The following is a 20158-nucleotide window of genomic DNA, read 5'->3' on the forward strand; positions in this document are numbered from 1 at the left end:
TAGATGTGGTCCCAGGTAAGTGCATTTGGAGGTGACACCTCCAGTCTGAGTGACAGGGACATGTTGAGAAACAGGAAGATTAGTGCAATGCCTCCTCCTTGGACTTGCGCACTTTCACAGTGTTTTATGAACCACCCCAAAGGCAACCAGAGAGCACTTGGCCACAGAGAAGAGGGGATATCCATTGCAAGCACCCGAGTCCAGGTCCCTGGAACAGCAGTTCTGGCATTACCATTAACACAGAAGTTGTTTCAGAAGCAGCTCCTTTTTCTGGTACATCCTATTCATTTTCTGAGTTGGAAAAGATTTGATGACTCTGTTTCTGAGACCTTCCTGATACGTTTGTAACCTTTTTATCCCCATTAGCACCTGAGAGGGGTCCTTCCAAGTATATATTCCATAAAGGTTCATATTCACATCAATGTAGGTCTTTTAAGTGATTGAGGATGCTTCGAGACACAGCAATTGTACGTGTCATGCCGAGCCAGGGCATGACATCCCATCCTCAGGTGCCAGGTACAGGCACGCAATTTTATTCTGTTGTGAAAGTCCTCTCCCAAGATGTATTTTAGTACTCTCTCAGCTAGGAATGAATACAGGAAATTTTCTCATTTGCAGAAAACATTGATCTTCATAGTTTATGCTGTTGAACCTATACAGGAATAGCATGACTGGCTAATATCTGTTGCATTGGTAATTTTGTTTCTGGGAATACAGACTTAATGATCATCCTGTTATCCAGTAATGCGTATTTGTGAACGCCCTGAAAACATAGTTTAGTTATTTTTATGATTTTTTTTGCAAGCTCTTTAAAATGCTGAAAGACTGAACCAGTCCTTGCAGGGGGTATACAAACATCACAAGTAGGTAACTTTATTTAGGATCACGCAAAATTCTCTAGGAGAGTCACAAAGTCTGAGTATCCTGTGGCGAGCAACAGGGTTTCCCACAGGGTGTCACATGCCTGAGGTGCAATATTGCCAGAGATCCTCTTTGCCCTTCCACAAGAAACGTGTCAGGTGCCAGGTGTATTGTACGGGAAGTATGTTTTAGTGAGCTCCTGCAAACCAGAGACTAGGCAAAAGATTGCTTTGAAGAGCTACATCATGTGTTACGGAGTAAGCATCATTTGCTATCCGATATTGGTGCTTACCTTTTTGGAAGAAAAGGTTTGACCTAACCTTCTGAGACATTTTCTATCCCCTAACACTCTGCCTTCACACTCAGCATGGGAAGCTACTGGGTATTTCCAGAGCTGTAGATGGCATGTCTCTGTTGCTGTGCTTGTCATTGGTGTAGTTTTTTTGTCTACAATCTGAGGTGATAGACAAAAGGAATTTTAAAAATCTTGTTTTCTTCTTTCTGTTTGATAAATTCTGTTATTTCAAGGAAAGATTTGTATTTCTGTTAGTTTTGGTTTAGTTTCTAGACCCATGTGACTGGCTTTGGTATGTTTTATGCAGCAGGTTACCTGCTTCGAAAAAATGCATCTGTGAACTATGGATGTGACATTAGCTAAGAGAATTTGCAGTGCATCACATGCAGTGAAGCAGATGGACTCTACGGATGAGTTAACAGTGATTCATAAGATTGTCTTAACTAATGGATTTTTTTTTTCCCTAAATGGCTTAAAAACCCCCATGCTTTGGGGAGGAGAGCTCCGATAGCTACTCTTGCAGAGCATGGGGTATTCAGTAAGGTCTACAGAGCAGCAGCTATAGCCTTGCAGAGGGGTAAGCATCCCTCTTGCACATTTAACTCATGCTACATTTTATAACAAAGATGAATAAGAAAACAGACACCCTCCCCCTCAACCCCAAATACCAATCCCACACCATGCTGTGAGAAGAGTCACAGCCCACCCTGTACTTTCTATCTCTGTTTTGGGCTCTTACTGCTTTCAAAACTTGAGCGGCTTCCAGTTTAGTCATTTCCCCTTATCAGGAAATTCAGATGAAATTACATTCCTACCGGAGGCTTTTAGAGGTATATAGGAGTCCTGTTTGCCTTTACAAGAGATGTATTTTTCTGGCATCTTTTCTTTTTTTTCCCAGCCAAGCAGTGGTCATCTGCTCACTTCCAGTGTCCACAACCCCTTCTGATTCTCACTGCAGAAGTGGCTCTGAAAATGAGCATTTTGTCTTGTTCCCCAGTCACCCAACCTTTTCTCAGGAGAGCAGAGACAAGGCGGGGAGAAAAGCAGGGTGAGCCTCCTCTCCACAAAGTTTATTGAGTAAGTACTTAATGAGCTTCCCATTATCAGAAAGAGGATCCACCTGAGACCAAATCTTTGCTAAACTGGGCAGCAAGAACTGTACCTGTCGTTAATTTTCTAAACAAAGTGGTCGCTGCCTGCTTTTAACTATCCCCCAGAAGAGTTGTCTGGATAAGGATCAATACTCATGAGATGAGCAAGCTACTGCTGTCTATTACCTGTGCCTAGAGCCTCCAATAGCTACCAGGGCCTGGCTGCGTTTGCTGATGATCTCTGCACCAAAACACTTGCTAAAAAGAGAAAACAAAGAGCAAAACAAAGGATGTCGGCTGGATCCCAGAGCAAGGGTGCAGAGGAGGAAACGGAGCCCTCGTCCCACCTGGCTGCGACGAGGGAAAGGGGAGGGACGGAGGCATCGCACCCGGACGGGGTGCGGAGGAGACACTGAGCTCTCCTGGGGGACCTGGCACACATCCCCCCTTGCATGGGGGATCCTCTGCCCCCATGTCTGAGCCTCAGCTGTAACAGCCCACTCCTCTCCCACACCACCTCCCATTTCTTCCATATGCTCCCAGCTTCATCCCGCTGCTCGGCAAGCCGTCGTCCTCTGCCGGAGCATGCCGAGGCCCTTAGCGGGGTGGTCTTCCTCGGGGCCCTCCTGGCAGCCTTTGCTACCTGCAGATGAATGTGCTGGTGAGGTAAGCAGGTGACACAACTCCCCTTTTATAAGGTTTGTGGAATTATTTTGGTGTTAAATCCCTGCCAGTGGAGCACACCCCGATCGGTGCTGTTTTAGGATCATAAACGATCCTGGGCAGGTCAGAGCTGCCAGGTCACCTTCACCAGAAAATAATAATTAAGAAAAAAAAATCATACCCGGATTTCCACCACTTTACTTGGCTCATAAGGGTCAGAGTCACCAAACCTGTGCTTGCCTGGGTGCCCAGCAACCCTGGTGCAGAGCTGCTGAAGCAGAAATAGCTGCCTGCCTGCCTCCAAATCCAGCCTCGGAGCAACCTCCAGCGGCAGCGAGCTGTTCCCGCAGACATGGCACTGATGCGCGCTGCCAGGAACCCCAGCGTACCTCTTCGACCGCAGAGCAACGCTGGCCCTCCGTCCAGAGACATACGCGCAGAAATAATGTAAGACCACTACCATTTCCATTAAGGCACCAGGATAAAAATCTGCTTTCAAAAAATTAAATTGTCAGTACTTCCCCATGACTCATCTAACAGCCAAGATGTGCTTCTGGCACAAACCCAAACCTGTCATCCATTGAAGACACAATTAAAAAGAAAAAAAAAGGGGCAGTTATTAGTTTAAAATTTTGTGTGAACTTTCTGCTGGTTACTGGTGAAGCCACATGCTCATTGAGATTCAAGAATTAGTGAGAAGCCTCAGCACGTGCATAACTAAGCACAAACTGAAGGATCTTTGCTACGTAGAAATAGAATTAACCCAGCACGTATTTAGCTTTGCAATACATAAAGTGCTTTATTGAGTCCCAGTCTGAGCCACAGTCCACCGACATCAATAAAAGATCTTCTGAGGACTTTGGGTTCAACTCACAGAAAGCCACCTCTGCTCATCTTTTACCACGATAGGCACACATGCTCTTGTAAATACTTGGCTACAGCTTACAGTAGCAACCCACAGGGTGCTGTCCCATCTCAAGTATGTCTTTTGTACCGTCTCATCTCAAACACTAAGTTTTCTGGAAGACACCTTGGTTCAGCCTACCCCTATCAAGGAGAAGCTTTTACCAATGGGATGTACACACTCTGCAGTCCAGTTTCACAGATATATTGCATGCAATAGGAGAAGTTAGTTATAATAAGTAAAATCAACACCACCAAAGGTAATCAACATTTTATTTATAAACATACATTTACTATAAAAGCTGTTGCATTTTAGACAAGTTTTCCTAATTTCCAGAGGCAATTTAGAATAAATAAAATAAAGGAAAGATTAGCATAACTGGTATTCAACATCAGCCCCAGCTAGGACAGCAATCCTTGTCCTTGAATGGACATGCAGGTAAGGATGGTCCCCTTCTGGTTCACCAACCTTTAGGACATTCACCAAGAACTACAGATGTACTGCATCAATAACACTACATAGCAAGAGTAAGGAAAAAATACACCATGGAAAACAGGGTTGTGAAATACAGATGGGTTATGACACCTGTTCAGGTCCTCTGAAGTAGTAAGAGGCTAAATAAATTCTGAAACATCTAAAACCCATTACATATATTGTATTTTCTCAGCAATAATAAATCATTTTTTTGCAACAAATACATTTACATTGTAGTTCAAATGTAGTAAAGCGTTATTTTTTTCTGTGCTCAAAGTTCCTGGTAAGAAATGTATCATATTTGTCTCTAAACTGGGGAAAAAAAAAAAGGGGGGGGGGGGAGAAAAAAAAAATCTTAGCCTGAATGAATTTGCCATGTAAGACTCCAAAGGAAATATAAAATGAGACATAAGCAGTTGGCAAGTACAGTTTAGAAAACTGTTGAAAATTATTCTGTGCTGGTGAATAGATGTTCATTAGGGGGAAAAAATCGTTGTCTGAGAATGCTGCTTCAATTTGCTTTACATACAATCAACTTTGCTAAAACATGCATATATGCAACTAATTGATAGACACTGGGATCAACTTCTAAGCAGCTTCAGAGACCCAGTGGTGTGTCTGCAGTGCGATGCATACCCCCACCCCACCCCTTGCCCATGCATTTTAGTCCCAACCATGCTCCTAAGCCCTTTGGGCACGTACCCCTACGTGAATAAGAAGCAGATCTAACATCTGTGACAACCAACCCTTTTATACACTTGGGGACCGATTTGCACATCTAAACTCTATCACATGAGTGAAGCAGTGGTAGTGACTCATACCAAATAGACGCACAAGCATGCACGGTGTCATTCAAAAATTAGGCCCAGACATCAAATATTCACATATCCTTGATGCAGTGCATGGAATTATACAGATGTACAAAGTCAGTTATAAAATCTGCCTCTCGAATTTCCATGTTAGGCATTAGTTGTGGAAAATGTTATGATGACCACATGCAAAGAGTAAGCATCCTGGTTATCAAAACCCTTTAACAGTAAATCATGCAGATTGTTAATCAGAATATTGGACATCACTTTTATTTCCAAAACATTTGTCTGATTTTTTTATTGTTATTATTTTTTTAAATATTCCCCGGGTGAAGTCTACGAAGGACTTCAGCTTTTTGGATTTATTGCATCCAGAAGTCATCGCTGACTGTGTGCAACAGCTTTGCATTTTCTAAGGCACAATATTAAGGAAGTAGCATGTAACTTTCCAGCAGATAGTCACAATGTCCTCCAATGACAATATCGTACATGGGTTTTCAATGACATGCAGTTTTGCATGGGTATGCAACTCGCATGCAAGCAACTGTCTAGCATTTAAATAGATAGTTGCTAGCTAGAGAACAACTCAAAATTATTGCTTCCCTAATAACCACTTCATTTCCATTTACCAACACATCAAAAGACAATGGATGTGCATATACACATAAAATAAATCTCTATTAATTCATTTTTATCATGGTTTTAAGGCAGAATAAGTACATTTTTTTCCCCTCCATTTTAAGTTGCATTGTGAGCTGCTAAAATGGGATATTTCCAGTAACTGTTTAGCAAAAAGTGCTAGGATATTTTACAATTGTAACACACCCCCTAACCTTGTCTGTGTATTGCAGGTAAAGTGACACAGCTCTGACCGCTGTTTCAATGAGCTGCTGGATGACTTTAGTAAGGAGCCCATGCTTAATCAAAAAGCATGAAGGAAAACTGGCCCAAACACAGGCAAGTTAAAGTTTTTTTGCCTAGTGCTGCCAGCCTCCTCCCTGCCCGCCTTCAGCACTCCTGGGTTTGGCTGACTTTATTGGGGTAGCATAGGAAGGAACACAGGCTCAAGGCTGTTTAATTCCCTGCTCTGGAGGGCACTCAAACCACACATGTTTCTCCACAACAGATTTCAACCAACCATAATGTTTGCAAATGAACAAGCAGCTCTGAAACCAACTCAGACCGTCAATGGGCAAGTTACACGCCAAAGAGAAAAGCTTCACCATAGCATCAAACCGCAGCTTGGAGACTCACAATTCAGCTCTGTCCGCCCACTCAGCCACCTCTCCCCCACATCACCTTTCATCGAGTTTAATAACAACATGGGCTGCTGACTTAGTAAGGAGGATTGCTCCTAATGGGAATCTTGCCGTCGTTAACGGTATACAGTCTTTAGGTTTAATGAAGAAATCTTTATTTGAGAGAATATTAAGCTATAGTCATGAACATTACTTGAGGTACACAAACAAAAAAATCCTATCACTAAAGGTGCAATAATTTATTTGTATAACTCCTACCCTCCACTGAAGGTCATATAAACACAAAATGCTTCAGAATTACAGGATGTATTATCAAACTAGTCTCTGTATAAAAAAAGTTATAGCTTCAGTCATAACAGAGAAGTCGTGCTGTGATGTTTAGTTTTTCAAATGCACTGATTAGATACTATCTTAAAATTACTTCTCAGCTCAAGTTGGCATATTCTATAAAGGTTCTGTAAACTTAAACTTTTTAATTCCTAGAAATATTAAAACAAAACAGCTTTATTGCATGTTTATTTTCTTATTACTTTCAAAAGAACAAGGTAACAGACTGGAAATCATAAGCATACCTGAAAGGTGGGATTTTTTTTTTATAGTACTTAGGCTTTGCCTTCCCAAACATGGTCATACATATTTTGCAAATTTCTTAAGAAAGGGAAAAACCAACATACTGCATTTTAAAAGAGCAGGTGCAGCGTTTTTATGAGTTTTTCAAAATGAGATGAGAGCCATGATGTCCATGGATTCAAGCTCTTACAAGTGATTGTCTGGAGGCAGCTGATACATATGAGAAGAGAGTTCCTTCTTGAAAGTTATTAGGACTGAAAGTCATGTCACAATGTAGTTGGCTGTCCAGCAGCTGGGTAAAACAAAACCAAAACAAGTCATTAGTTGACAAATTTTAACAAACATACATAGGCTTTTCCTCATATGATCTCTACAATTCAAACCAAACACATCTGGAAATATGTATCATTTGTGCCCTGCTCCTTCTTCCTCTTGCAAAATTGGGGCACTAACTGCAAAGAAGGATTCAGCGTAACTCCAGTGGAAATACGTTTTCCATGCCACAGACAAATGCATTCTGCATGCACTTTTATTTCATTCTGCTCCCAAAGTACTTGCGGGTATATTTACTTTCAGGCTCTGCAGTGGCAAAATAGTATAGCAAAGGACTGATGAGTCATCTTTAGCTGTGCCTGGTTTGTGTTATGTGGTAATACAGAGCCCTCATGTTATTTGGCTGTACAGGGAATCTCATGAATTTCCTGGCCTTTGACTTTGACACTCACAAACCTTTAACTATTCCCCATGTTTGACACTGAATACCAAGTTCCCTTCATTGTGAGGTTTTGCTGTAGAGAAATAACCTACCAATAAAACCCCATCCACTTTTATTTGAAAAACAGAAATATTTTGGATCCTGAACCACTATGTAATCTTTAATGCTCTTCTCTCTTAAGGTTTTTGATAATTTATTTTGAAGCTGAATCATCCACAGTTTCAAATAAGCTTCTGGCAGCCAAAATATTTCATCAAGATGTCCATAAGCATCTCAAAGCAACACTGACTAATTCTGGGTTGGTCAGAGACCATCAGTTGTGCTCACTACTGCACAGGTTTTCAGATGTAGCCACGGAGGCAGGAAGGCACGAGCTGTACAATCAAGCAACTGATTTTATATTTAGCATCAGATTGCCCAGAACTGAAAGGCAAAACACTAACACTGCACCAGTTTGTTCTTCATTTCAGTTGTGGAGTCTGTCAAATTCTAGTTAAAAATGAGCAACTAGCCATATCTGCAGTTCTATCAAAATCAGTCCCTTTGAAACTGTCAACAAGAGCCAGTGTAACTTAAATTCCACTAACTCATATTTTGAGATTTTGCGTGAGGAGTTAACACAGCAGGAAGAGGCAATTTGTAGGAAAAAAGACAAATCCTTGCCGTTATTATTCTTCAGGAACCATGCATTTCCTCAAAACCTATTCCCTCTGTCATGGACCTGGTTACCGTTGTGCTAGGTATGTACAAATGTAAAACCTTACTGCATGAAACACTGTACACAGCTCTGTACTCCATTTTCTAGCACCACTGCTGTAGAAATGATGATGGAGGGGGTGATTTCTACAGCATATAAGCTGATAAATAATTTATTTGAGCCTTCATCTACCCTTAAGGGACCTCAATTTTTATTTAAGCAAAAAGGATTAAGAAGAAAAGGAAAATAGGACTTTTATCACCTTCCTCTCTTTTTTGTGTAAAGATGGATGTGCAAATGTGGATTTTAAGGGTCAGGACCTCATCCACATGAGGAAGGTTTATAGTATCAAGCCTAAAGGGAAAAAGCTATTTCTAAATGTGTCAGGTTAAGTAAATAATAATAAAAAGTTGCTAACATTTCTTAGCAGAATTTAAAAAAAAAATCACCAAACAAATGGTTATACAATAGCACCCTCTAGCTCTGCTGATGGGGAAATATCTCTCTCCCAAAACATTAAAAAAACCCCTCTCTCACTGCCTTTGAGAGAGAAGGGAAATAGTAAGTGAAAAGAGCTCTATATCTCCACTATCAGTTAGGACTGTAGGCAGTGAATATACATTTAACAGGAAGGCAACGACTACTCCCGTGTTTTTTTCCTTCATCCTACTGTTTTCCACAAAGTAGATGCCAGCATGAGCACTGCCCATCTCATATCACTGGTGACATCGGAGTGAAGCTGAAATGCTCTAGCAATTTGGTATCGGTCACAGAAATCCAGGACTAGGAAGGACATTCAAGTGACCTGCTCTAGGGCAGAAAAATGCATCAATTTTTTTTCTGACATGCCATTGTCTGGCTCGTTTTTCAAAACTTGCAGCTAGCAACACTTTAGCATATGTCTGGGGATACCACCACAAGGATTCATTAAGAGTTACAGAATGTTCCTAATATTTTACATGACCATTTTGTCCACAAAGGGAGGTCTGGAGACATAAAAAATGGGACTTTCTCCAAACAAGGCCCAGGGTCCTAGATCTAGTAGAAGTAGCCACATTGTCTCATGTGATGTGACAGATCCAAGCCTCCAGGACACACAATATGTGCGCACAGTGTAGGAGTTTATATTTATGCGCAGAAACAGACTTTAAGTCTAATACTGCTGAGCAGAGATCCTCTAGGCAAGATTTAATGGTCTTGGAAATCTTTAATCATCCTCTTGCATCAAAAAAGTGGCATGGAAAGGTTCCCCTTCCCATGGCGAAGCTAAGCCTGAGTGGCAAAGCCAGGAGAGAAACCCATCAATTAAAACCATGGCAACAGTATTGTTAGAGTTCACTGTCCTTCGGACAGGATTTGGTACTTACTTCTGGACCGGATATAACAATCGTTGCAGTTAAGAAGACCATTTCTAATCCTGACATCTGTCCCACTTGCTGCGTCTCCCAGCTGTCCCTTGCAAATGCCACACTGTCAAAGAACAAAGAAAGTAAGACAGACCATGCCCTACTATCTGTCACAACTCTTCCCAAATTTTGACTTTTGTTTCAATAGTTCTTGGAACAGTGAGAAAAAATACTCCCCCAGAACCCAGCCCACAATCCTGGGGAGCACTGCAAATCACTGAAAGGCTTTTTTTAGAGCCAACAGTATTTAGGACTGGATTTCAGCAGTATCCACTTACACAGAAGTGAAGTCTAGTGATTTTAAGGGACATGTGATTTTAAAGTTGCATTCTGGAGCCAGCCCATTTGTGATGGACAACACTTAGAGGGGCCAGAGGCTTAAGTCTGGCTAAATGTCTAAAACCAAAAAAAGGCTTCATGAATGCCTAATACCAATTGGGCCAGAGAGAATGGAAATGGACACTTCCTGAGTTCTCTAGAAAACACTATCTTGAGTCATTTCCAGTCTGAAACACTCAAGAATTCAAGAAGTATTTCTGTTGAGAGCTCTGGTGAAAGCCAGAATACATCATCCATTCCATAGTCAAAGCTTTCCAACCATGGGTCGGATCAAAGATGGCTTCAGGACTGACCGGGCTTTTGGGGGGGGGGGGGAAAAAAAAAAAAAAAATCACAGGGTAACTAATGTTACATTTAAAAAACAATGAGTACAACAGGGAAATTATATAGTACTTCCTTCTGTGAGGAAGCTAAGTTTGCTTGCTAAATCACAGGGTTTAGTCCAATTAACATGTCTGACAGCAAAATAACACATTAGCTGCATTACTTCCACTTCTCTACAAACACACACACACACACAAACAAACATACATAACAAACATGCAAATACCTTCCTCTCTCTTTCAATTTCACATCTACAGCCCTCAATATACTCTCTCCTTGCACTGGGCGTGACTTGAGATTTTTCTTAATAAAGCAAGAGACATACCCTGAAGCACTGAATATGGAAATAAAGACCAAGTGTTTCAATAATCATGGCAGCTCCTTTTCCAAGAGGAAGCCCACAGGTAGAACAAAGCTTCTTTCCGCTGACGGACCTAGGAGACAAACATGACTTTAAGAAAACAGAACAGCAACTGATGCTAAAATGTAGCCAAATGTTTACACAGGTTTATGGAGAGGGACGGGATGGGAAGAAGGAGCACTGGGTCGTTTCACATAAATACAGATTGGCCCTTCAGCCATGTTGCTGAATCAGCCTGCGCACCTGCCTCACAGACAAGCACGCAGAAGACATAAAAAGCTTGAATGCACAGCAGCTCAGACCCATTTCCCTGCCAGTCTGCTGTGCTAGATCAAAGGAGGTGCAAGCCTCTTAACAGAGGCCTGGATGGCAGGGAACCATGACTGTGGATTACCTAGACCTAGTCAACGCCACAGCAATCAAAGCAGATATTCACACAAATTACCCGAGTCAGACTCCCAGCCTGGAAATTTTTCAACTTGTTTGCAAATGGGTTTGCTTACTGTAAGTCAGAAGGCAAGGATGCTGCTTTCACACCCAAACAAGCTGGTGAAGTCAACAGTAGCAGCATAACTGCAGAGGCACAGACCAGGCACCAGGCACTTGCTAACTAATTTTAGTCTATGCTGCTGCAGCTACATGCCTGGCAGTATTACAACTAGTTAAAGCTGAAATCAGATCTCCATCTGCAATGCAAAAATACTTCAACTCTCTCCTTAAGCTTCAGTCCTGTCTAGACCTTTCTAGTAAATCAGCTGTTTGATGACAGCTGGGTGAGAGCTCAGGGCCCCAGGACTAACTGGGGCCCTTTTTCATAATGGTTTTAATAGCAGTGCAGGCGCACACTTCTGTGTGTTTCACGCTCCTCCCTTCTCACCTGTCTGTCAGCCTGCCAGAACTGCTGTTTGTCTAGTGAGATGAACCTGAGACCAAAAGGGATCCCTTGTCATTATGTGTCATCCATGCTTTTTTCATTATGTGTCATCCAGGGCTGAAACCAGGAGAGGAACTTTGGGATACTTAATGAGTTTTGAAAAGATGGTTTGATGAAATTGTACACAGATAAGCAAGTTTACAATATCTTGCGTTGTGGTTTTGGTGCAAGAACATAATAAGCCACCAACAGAGATAGATTGGGACTGCATTACAATAAAAAAGCCATTTTGAAAAAAAAGAAAAAAAAAAAAAGAGAGAGAGACAGAAGCAGCAGAAAGACTCATCGCAACCAGAAAACTGTCCTTGCTTCCATCTCGTCTCTGTCACTCCTGAGCCCATCATTCTTTATCCCACCATGTACACTGACAGCACAGACGCATCACTGTCTTGTTGCTTCATTCTCATTATTCCTTTTAGAATAATTTTCCTGGTTTCATCTCCTCCCCTACAACCTTAAGCCTTCTGCTCACATCCCTCTGCGTTATTCTACATACCACCTTTGTTTTCACTTCCTCTCCACTTATTATAAGGACAAGTTAAAGTATTGGATCAAAGACTTTAGTGCTTCAAGAAATTTTTTAAGAGACATTTTCTAATGTTTTAGGGGAACGATGAATTACATCCCATCCATTGTTTCCAAAACTAAGATTTATTTCAGGAAAAGATCTTGAAAAAGGGTCTCAGATCAGAATACAGCTACTAAATAATACTAAGTAGCTATCACAACCAGCTACATGTAGCAAGAAATGATCTGCAGTCCCATCAAAACTGCAGCTACAATTAGAAAAAACAGAAGAAATTGTTCACATTACAAATTCCCAATAGTTTCATGTCAATACAAATGGCATCAGAAGGAGGGCTTTGCTATGAAATGTGAAGAAAAATGTTATTTGAATAGAACAAAAACTTACTATGTTTTCTGTGTTGTACTACTTTACCCTATTTAATAAGCCAACTGATTTTAATACACCCCAAATTATCAGTGATTCAATCAGGCTATAGTTAGCATTTATTTAGAGTTGGTACACACATCTCACTGAAAGCTGCACAGCTCACTGCTTGAGAGAATCAAATCTCTAGGAGATTAGCAGGAATGTAGGCAAATTTAAAAAAAAACAGCAAAAAAGCAAAATGCGTTTCAAGTTTGGAAATTAAGGGAAGGATTTCTTTTTAAATCAGCAAGTGTTGAAATATGACAATGTCTAGAACATACCTTACTCCTGAGCATGTGACTATTCACAATGAAGACAACATCCTTTGACTTAAGTGCTCTGAACTCACACTTAACTGCTTACTTTGACTGGGCTTATATGGAAATTTCAATGATCAAGCAGAGTCCTACAGCTGCTTTCTGAACTGTATTATTTGAAAATATAACAATGCTGCTGAAGTAGGCAAGAAATACGGGAGAGGGAGCTACATGTTTATTCCATGGACGGTTATGAATTACAACATTTAGAAGAATTAATAGTGCATCCACATAACAATAATGTGATTTACACTGCGGCAGTTCACCAGCAACTACAAGATGTATTTGGTCTGCAAAATTCCTTATTGACCTTTTGTACCTGTTGGGTGACTGACTCGGAGCAGCAGGGGAGCAGGGAGACGATGGCCCAGATCGGAAGTTCTCATGATAGCCTGCCCTAAAATACAGGAGAGAAGATGCATTACTACAGCTGAAGAACAATTAGGAACAGGTTTTGCACGGGGAAATTCCAGCTGGTGGATTTCAGGGTTCACAGCTCTAAAGATTTTATCTAAGGAAAAAAAGGTATCAATTTGCTGTTCACTGCCATTTTGATACAATGAAAAATAGCACTCATTTTTTGGTTCTGACTCTTGCTCTGCTTGCTATTGCTCAACCAGATAACTCACAAGGTAATCAGCCATGTGCAGACTCCTACCCACCTATCGACCCAGCATAGCTCCCACCATGAAGAAGGAGGGATAAGCCAAGGCACACCACCTTGTACTCTCTGTTGGCCAGGGGATGTGCTCAGAAGCACGCTGGTAGAGCAGATGTAGGGTTGTTGATGGAGGGTCTGTGCCCTTTACCGAGTAAAAAGAAGCTACCAACACTGAAAAGTGGTTTATTACTATTTGTATCCGTTCTACCCTGCAAGAATTTGGTGAGAAAAACCATGCATGTGTTTTGTTATCAGAAATCATAGGATTGATTCAACCTTTCACTGCTTAAAGCTGTTCACGGATTAAATAATATTCTCAAACACACACAAGCAGTTATGAGGAAAAGGTAATCAAACCTCAATCTACATTAGTTTTGACTGATTCAAGCTTCACAGAGGTAATACATTTTACAGGAGACTGTGTTCATATATATGCTAATGAAAACAGATGTTCCTTTCTCATTACATAGATACACTTCTTGCAAATATTAGGAAAGGAGATCCCTTGTTTACTGAAAGAACTGATCTTACGTTTTAGTAACGCTTACTCAAAAACACATGGCAAAGCATCAGAGAAGAAAAAAACCTTACCAAAATTTACAGAAAGAAAATACTAAGGTCTACGTATCTTCTTTTAAAAGCTATAATCCTTAAAGAACTAGGAAGTAGCAATCAATGTGTGTTTGGAAGCTAGGGAACAAAGCTCTTGGATACCAACTTCAAAGAGGCAGACTTCACCTGACATTCCCACCCTGGTATTTAGCCACTTACTAGCTATAAATGTTTGTCTTGGGCACTTAAAACAAATGAAGCACATGAACAGTTACGTAGATAAGTGTTTAAAGAGCTAAGGAGAAAGAATACAGAAAGTGGCAAGCAGGGGGTTTGCTCCCCCATGAAACTAGTTACTGAGGTACCTGTAATGAGAAAGTGGATAAATATTAGCAGTCTTGGTGGGAAAGCCAGGAATCAAAGGTGTCTTCACACTGCAGGACTACCCATGAAATTTAACTGATAAAGAATGCTGAGTAGGAATATAAGGCAGAACAGAGCGAGCAGGACTTCTCAATCTCTGCAATAACCTTTATTTTACGTTCTCACCTCTTCGTTTCCCCTGTGGAGCTTGGCTGTTGTCCCACACTCTGGCCCAGGAACGGTCTCTGCCGAATGTCCTCTGTGTGATGTGGGGACTGCTTTGTCAGCAACTGCTGATTCCAGGAGATGTCTACAACAGGAAGTGGGGAAATATCAATACCTGAGGAAAAATGCTTTTGTCAATACTTATAGACCAGCATAACTTGTGGGCACAGCATAAAGGAGACAAGAGATGTACTGTTACTTAAAAATAAGTTCTCAGGAACCCCATGCAAAGTCAGAGACAGGCTCTGCTACACCAGAAGTCCTCTACGGAACAACATTCCCCTACATTACCTTCACATACACGTGACCTACCCCGCTGCTGAATCTCAGTTTCTGAAGGGAGAAAGGGTGAGGTCAAACAGCTGTCCACGAATAGCACTTGGGAAAATAACGTATTTCTGTCGTAAGGAAGGAAGCACCAGAGAGACTGAAACTTCTTGGGTGCCTGGGGATCCAAACTTCTCAATAGCAAGAGTTAAGAGGAAGGTGGTGTAGTCACTGCTCTCCAAGAGCCTACTGATAAACAGTAATTCCCTTGTAATTACCTTCTGTGTTTCAGATGGTTGCACAAGGCTCAGTGACAATAACAGCCTCCCAGCAATATGCAATGATCTGTGTGATGCCCAGGCAGCCAACCATCCCATCTTTGAGACAGAGCACACTACCTGGATCCTTCCAGACGAATTTTGTGGCTCACAGGCTGGGGAGGAGCCTTACCCTGCCGTGCGCCAACCAGTTGGTTTAGAGAAGAAAAACTTTACTGGGGCCTATGAAAGGCCTGTTCACTATTTTTGATATCAAGACAATAAAACTCTAGTCCTGACTATTTAAGGACTTAAGAAAGCAAGGATATGATGCTTTAAGGGGCAAGAAAGGAGCTGTCAGAATACTTGTAGGGGACCTAGTTGTTGAAAACTAGTTATAGAAAAACCCTTATTAGCAAAAGCAGTTAAAAACTGTCAAACCTTTGAAGTTTGCTTAATCACTACTACAGATCCACAGGGATGGATTGCTGGGCACTATCTTTTGCTTTCTTTATTTGAGTAACCTTTATCAAAGCACTAAGAATACAATAAAATTGAGACAGGGAAAGAAAACCTGCTAAGTTTAATAAACTGAATTTGCATTTGGAGCAAGTAATTACACTGAAACCTTTTCTATCCATAGATGTTTCATTTTTTAGAATCATCAATTTTTATGCTAGACTGAAAACAAACATCTAAAACTCAATTTAAAAATCAACATTTGCTTTCTGTCTTTAGTCCTACTTACTTACTTTCCATTGTTCACTTGCATTAGATAATGATGCTAAATTAGTGAATTTGCCTTTTTTTAGGGTGAACCTGTTGACAGCAATGCTTTGGGGAAATTCCTTCATTCAGAAAACATCAATGCTTATGGGAACTTAAAAAAAAATCTATGAATTTTAAATGTCATCAGACATTTCTAATGACAAAATTGAGACAGGTGTCACTTTAGGCTTGGCTTGAAAAGGTTGCACATCACAGGCAGTGATTTTTACTGGAATGGACATAAAGAAACTAATTAGCTATCAAAACACAAAATAAGTGTTGGAAATATGCTCTCTGTATCAAGATAAATCCTATATCTATGTAAGATTATGTAAAAGATGGAAGATAACTGTGTTTGACTACTACTGTGAACAGGCGGGCCTATAAACGAGACTCCTACCTGCAGCTGAAATGCTCATCTCTGATGAAAACAAGATTTTAAATTTCACCTTAACATATTTATCTTTGCTAACAGAAAACCACTGTTGAGTCTGAGACATTCAGATTTTGAAGATGTATGTGTACTGTCAATTTCCAAAATTTTTTGAGTTAGATTTCTCCGAGATTTCTACCTGGAAAAGAATACATACATATGAAGAGTCTTGACTCTCACCCTGAGTCAACGGCAGATTCAGCCTGGCAGGCGAGCTGCGCTCCATCACCGGCAGCTGGTGCTCCTGTTCACCTCCTTTCAAGATACCCGTCTCTGGGTGTCCTGAGAGCACTTTATTTCCACTGCCAATAAAAATAAGTCACGTTGTATAAATAAAGCCGGGAAAACTTCCATCTAGAACATAATGGCAAAATCAGACTTTTGAATATCGGTCTATTTTTTGCAAAAATATTTTTGTTATTGTGTCAGCGATGACAAAGCAATGAAGATAACTGTCATGAATTAACAAGTTCATCTCCAAATACGCCAAGTCTTCCTGCTTACCTCACACACTGCCACTTAGATGCGCTAAAGATCATTCTGGATTTGTAGAAAATGGCTTCTCTGCTCGAGAAGCAGCTTTTCTCAGTGTTCACTATACAGTGTTCAGCATCATCAGATGCTTGTCGTCTTTGCGAAAGCTGTTATTAGCAGCTGGGCAAAGACCAGGACTTTGAACACCATCCGGCAAGTTTGGGTATGGCACTTCCGACATAGCCAGGCAATCTCACACAGATTCTGAGTGAAAACAGCTACTGCTCCTTTATTCTTCCAAATGGCTTGTGAAACTTGTACACAAGACACAGTGCAGTGACATACAGAGATGTCTGAGCTACCTAGGCTCTGATCTGGTTGATGTGACAGCCTCTTGGCAAAGCCACATACTGAAAAGGCAAGCCTTCTGATATGCACAACTAGCACTGCACATTGCCATATATTAGCAAGCCTGTGGCAAATATTGATTGGGTTATATTACACCTATCACCAGGCCACCAGATGCTGATTCTCCAGCATCAATCATGAGCAGATGTGACATCCCAGAAGTCTACAGAACACAAAGCTCCACAGGGCTAAGAAATGCTTAGGCTTGATCCATACCTCCTCTTTTCTTGCCAGAGTTCATTTTCCTTGCTTTTCAGAGATGGCATACTCTCCTGCTCCCAGAGCAGCTTTTTCTGCCTTGTAACTTCTTTTTGTTTGCCTTCCTCCGGAGAGCTGTTTGAATCAGTTGAGTTCTAGAAGATAGGAGGGGAGGGAACAAGGAGCTTCCCTTGAATTCGGCATCAGCACACGCAGGGGAAAAGCACAGGCTGCCCCCAGATATATTGTGTTGACACACCTTATTATCATAAAGAACATCTCACATTATACAGTGGAATCATTTGACCTTGGTAAGGCTAACTTTGGATTTAACAAAGACTTCAGCTGAAACAATCAACCATTGGACTAAACTGAGTGTGGAAAAAAAAAAAAGGTAGGGATGGACCAATTACGAGATGCTGTTCAGGATGACAAAATAAAACTTCCCACTATGTATTTTTGGCAGAAATCCTTGAATGACTTTGAGAGTCTAGACAGTCTCCTACTGGGCTTCGGAGGACTATGTGAGGGACCTCAGCTTGTTGTCTCTGCTTGGGGGCAAAACATTATTCACATGCACTGGGCATCCTCAAATGGCAACACCAATACTACTTCCAAAATGGTACTGGAGTGGGTCCTACCTGACTGGTGGAGCTTGAATAAGCCATGGCATGAGATCCTTTGCTTCTGGGTGCAGGCACTGCCCTGAACATGGCATAAACAGCTCCACCCAGGAACTTACTGCTATGTGGAAAATGGGCCATGGCTGGTGCCCCTGCACAGGGATGAGTGATAAGAGGGGGCAGGAAAGATGAGAGGAGAACCTGATGCTACAGTACTCCTAATCCTGGAGTTGAATGGAAAAAGGCAGATGACTTCTTGGGTGTTGGTGCCTTAGGCAGGAGAAAATTATGTCTGGGAATCCCCCATTTACTCTACTGAGCTCACCTGGGGTGTCATTCTCTGATCTCTGGCGAACACTTATTTAATTAGATGCTAGATGCATTGAGTTAAACTTTTTGTGCTGCATAAGTAAAAAAAAAAAAAAAAAAAATCAGAGCGTGAACATTCCTCTGTTTTGCTGCTTTCTAGGAGGGATGGTGGGAGAGAAGAGGAGGAAAAGTAGGGAGGCAGGACTTAGTCTCATCTCAGATATGCTTAAAGCACTGTCTTACGCTCAAGATTTTGGATGCAGAGAAATCACTTCAGATTTTGCTGGCTTTGAGAAAGTAGTTAAAACAAACAGGAAAAGGTGACTTTTTTCACAGCACCAGTTCAAGAAGAGAAGCAGCTGCAAAGAGAGAAAGTATCATCCTCTTCTCTAGTTGTCCTGGTTTCAGCTGGGATGTAGTTAACTGTCTTCCTAGTAGCTGGTGCAGTGCTATGTTTTGAGTTCAGTATGTGAAGAATGTTGATAACACTGATGTTTTCAGTTGTTGCTCAGTAGTGTTTAGACTAGAGTCAAGGATTTTTCAGCTTCTCATGCCCAGCCAGGGCACCTGACCCAAACTGGCCAACAGGGTATTCCATACCATGGGACGTCCCATCTAGTTTAGGAACTGGGAAGTGGGGGGGCAGGGATTCGCCACTCGGGGACTGGCTGGGTGTCGGTCGGCGGGTGGTGAGCAAGTGTACTGCGCATCATTTGTACATTTCAATCCTTTTATTACTACTGTTGCCATTTTATTAGTGTTATCATTATCATTATTAGTTTCTTCTTTTCTGTTCTATTAAATCGTTCTTATCTTAACCCAGGAGTTTTACTTCTTTTCCTGATTTTCTCCCCCATCCCACTGGATGGGGGGGAAGTAAGTGAGCGGCTGCGTGGTGCTTAGTTGCTGGCTGGGGTTAAACCACGACACTAGTCCAAAATGGGATGGTAGCAGTTTGCTTGGGAGTATGGCTCTTCAGTTGTAAAAATATACAAGCTACAGCATTCTGAGATATCACCAGTTATGGAAGGGATCCAGGGAATGCTCTTACTCTTACTGTTCCCAGACTTTGTTAGCCTTTAGTGAAGAATGAAACTTTGCACCAAAGATGGCTTAGTCTTTATTGCCTCACTACTCCATGAGAAACTCACCGCTGTCTTGTTTCCTTCAGTGGTAGAGGAAGAAGAGGAGAGGAGCTCAGCAGAGTTTGAAGAAACAATGAATGGAACTACAGTATCCTCAATTATCTTACGTTCCTAAAAAAAGAGGATCAGGCCAGAGTGGGGGTTAAAAATATAGAATGTCAACTATGAGCATAAGAAGTAGAAGCATAAAGTTTGGCTATGCGTCATATTTAGATGGCAAGGTAAGAACCTGTGGTACCAAGAATAACGGCAACACCTCAATTTTTCATTTGCTTCAAGGTTTTGCACTCCCTTTCCTTTCACCATTACTAGCTTTGATATGGGATGTCCAGAACTGGAATATTCCACTTGGGATATCACCACTGTTTCTCACAACACCATTCTATTAAATTTTATATAAAAATATAAAATTACACTTGGTACATGAGAAACTTATTCTGAAAGTTGAAAAAAAATTTCTTGTTCAGATCGCAAGTATGGCCCTCAAGCACAGATGATAAGACATCAATTTGTGTAATGCAC

General features: G+C 41.3%; 1 protein-coding gene across 7 annotated transcripts in view; it reads right to left on the reverse strand.

The window, feature by feature from the left end:
- Positions 1–4072: 4072 nt before the first annotated feature.
- LIMCH1 (LIM and calponin homology domains 1) overlaps positions 4073–20158 on the reverse strand; it is a 183213-nt gene continuing 167127 nt past the window's right edge. For 6 of the 7 annotated variants that reach the window (XM_069791087.1, XM_069791105.1, XM_069791137.1 and 3 more), the window contains 8 exons: positions 19643–19747; positions 17578–17714; positions 16660–16781; positions 14716–14839; positions 13264–13350; positions 10733–10841; positions 9706–9808; positions 4073–7218 (listed from right to left, as the gene is read on the reverse strand). In XM_069791087.1, the coding sequence (XP_069647188.1) occupies positions 7193–7218; positions 9706–9808; positions 10733–10841; positions 13264–13350; positions 14716–14839; positions 16660–16781; positions 17578–17714; positions 19643–19747 (813 nt within the window). In that variant the 3' untranslated portion in view covers positions 4073–7192. The remainder of the gene's footprint in view (positions 7219–9705; positions 9809–10732; positions 10842–13263; positions 13351–14715; positions 14840–16659; positions 16782–17577; positions 17715–19642; positions 19748–20158) is intronic. The other variant, XM_069791095.1, reaches the window with a different exon arrangement.

The sequence above is a fragment of the Haliaeetus albicilla genome, chromosome 1, assembly GCF_947461875.1.
Source record: "Haliaeetus albicilla chromosome 1, bHalAlb1.1, whole genome shotgun sequence".
Lineage (NCBI taxonomy): Eukaryota > Metazoa > Chordata > Aves > Accipitriformes > Accipitridae > Haliaeetus > Haliaeetus albicilla.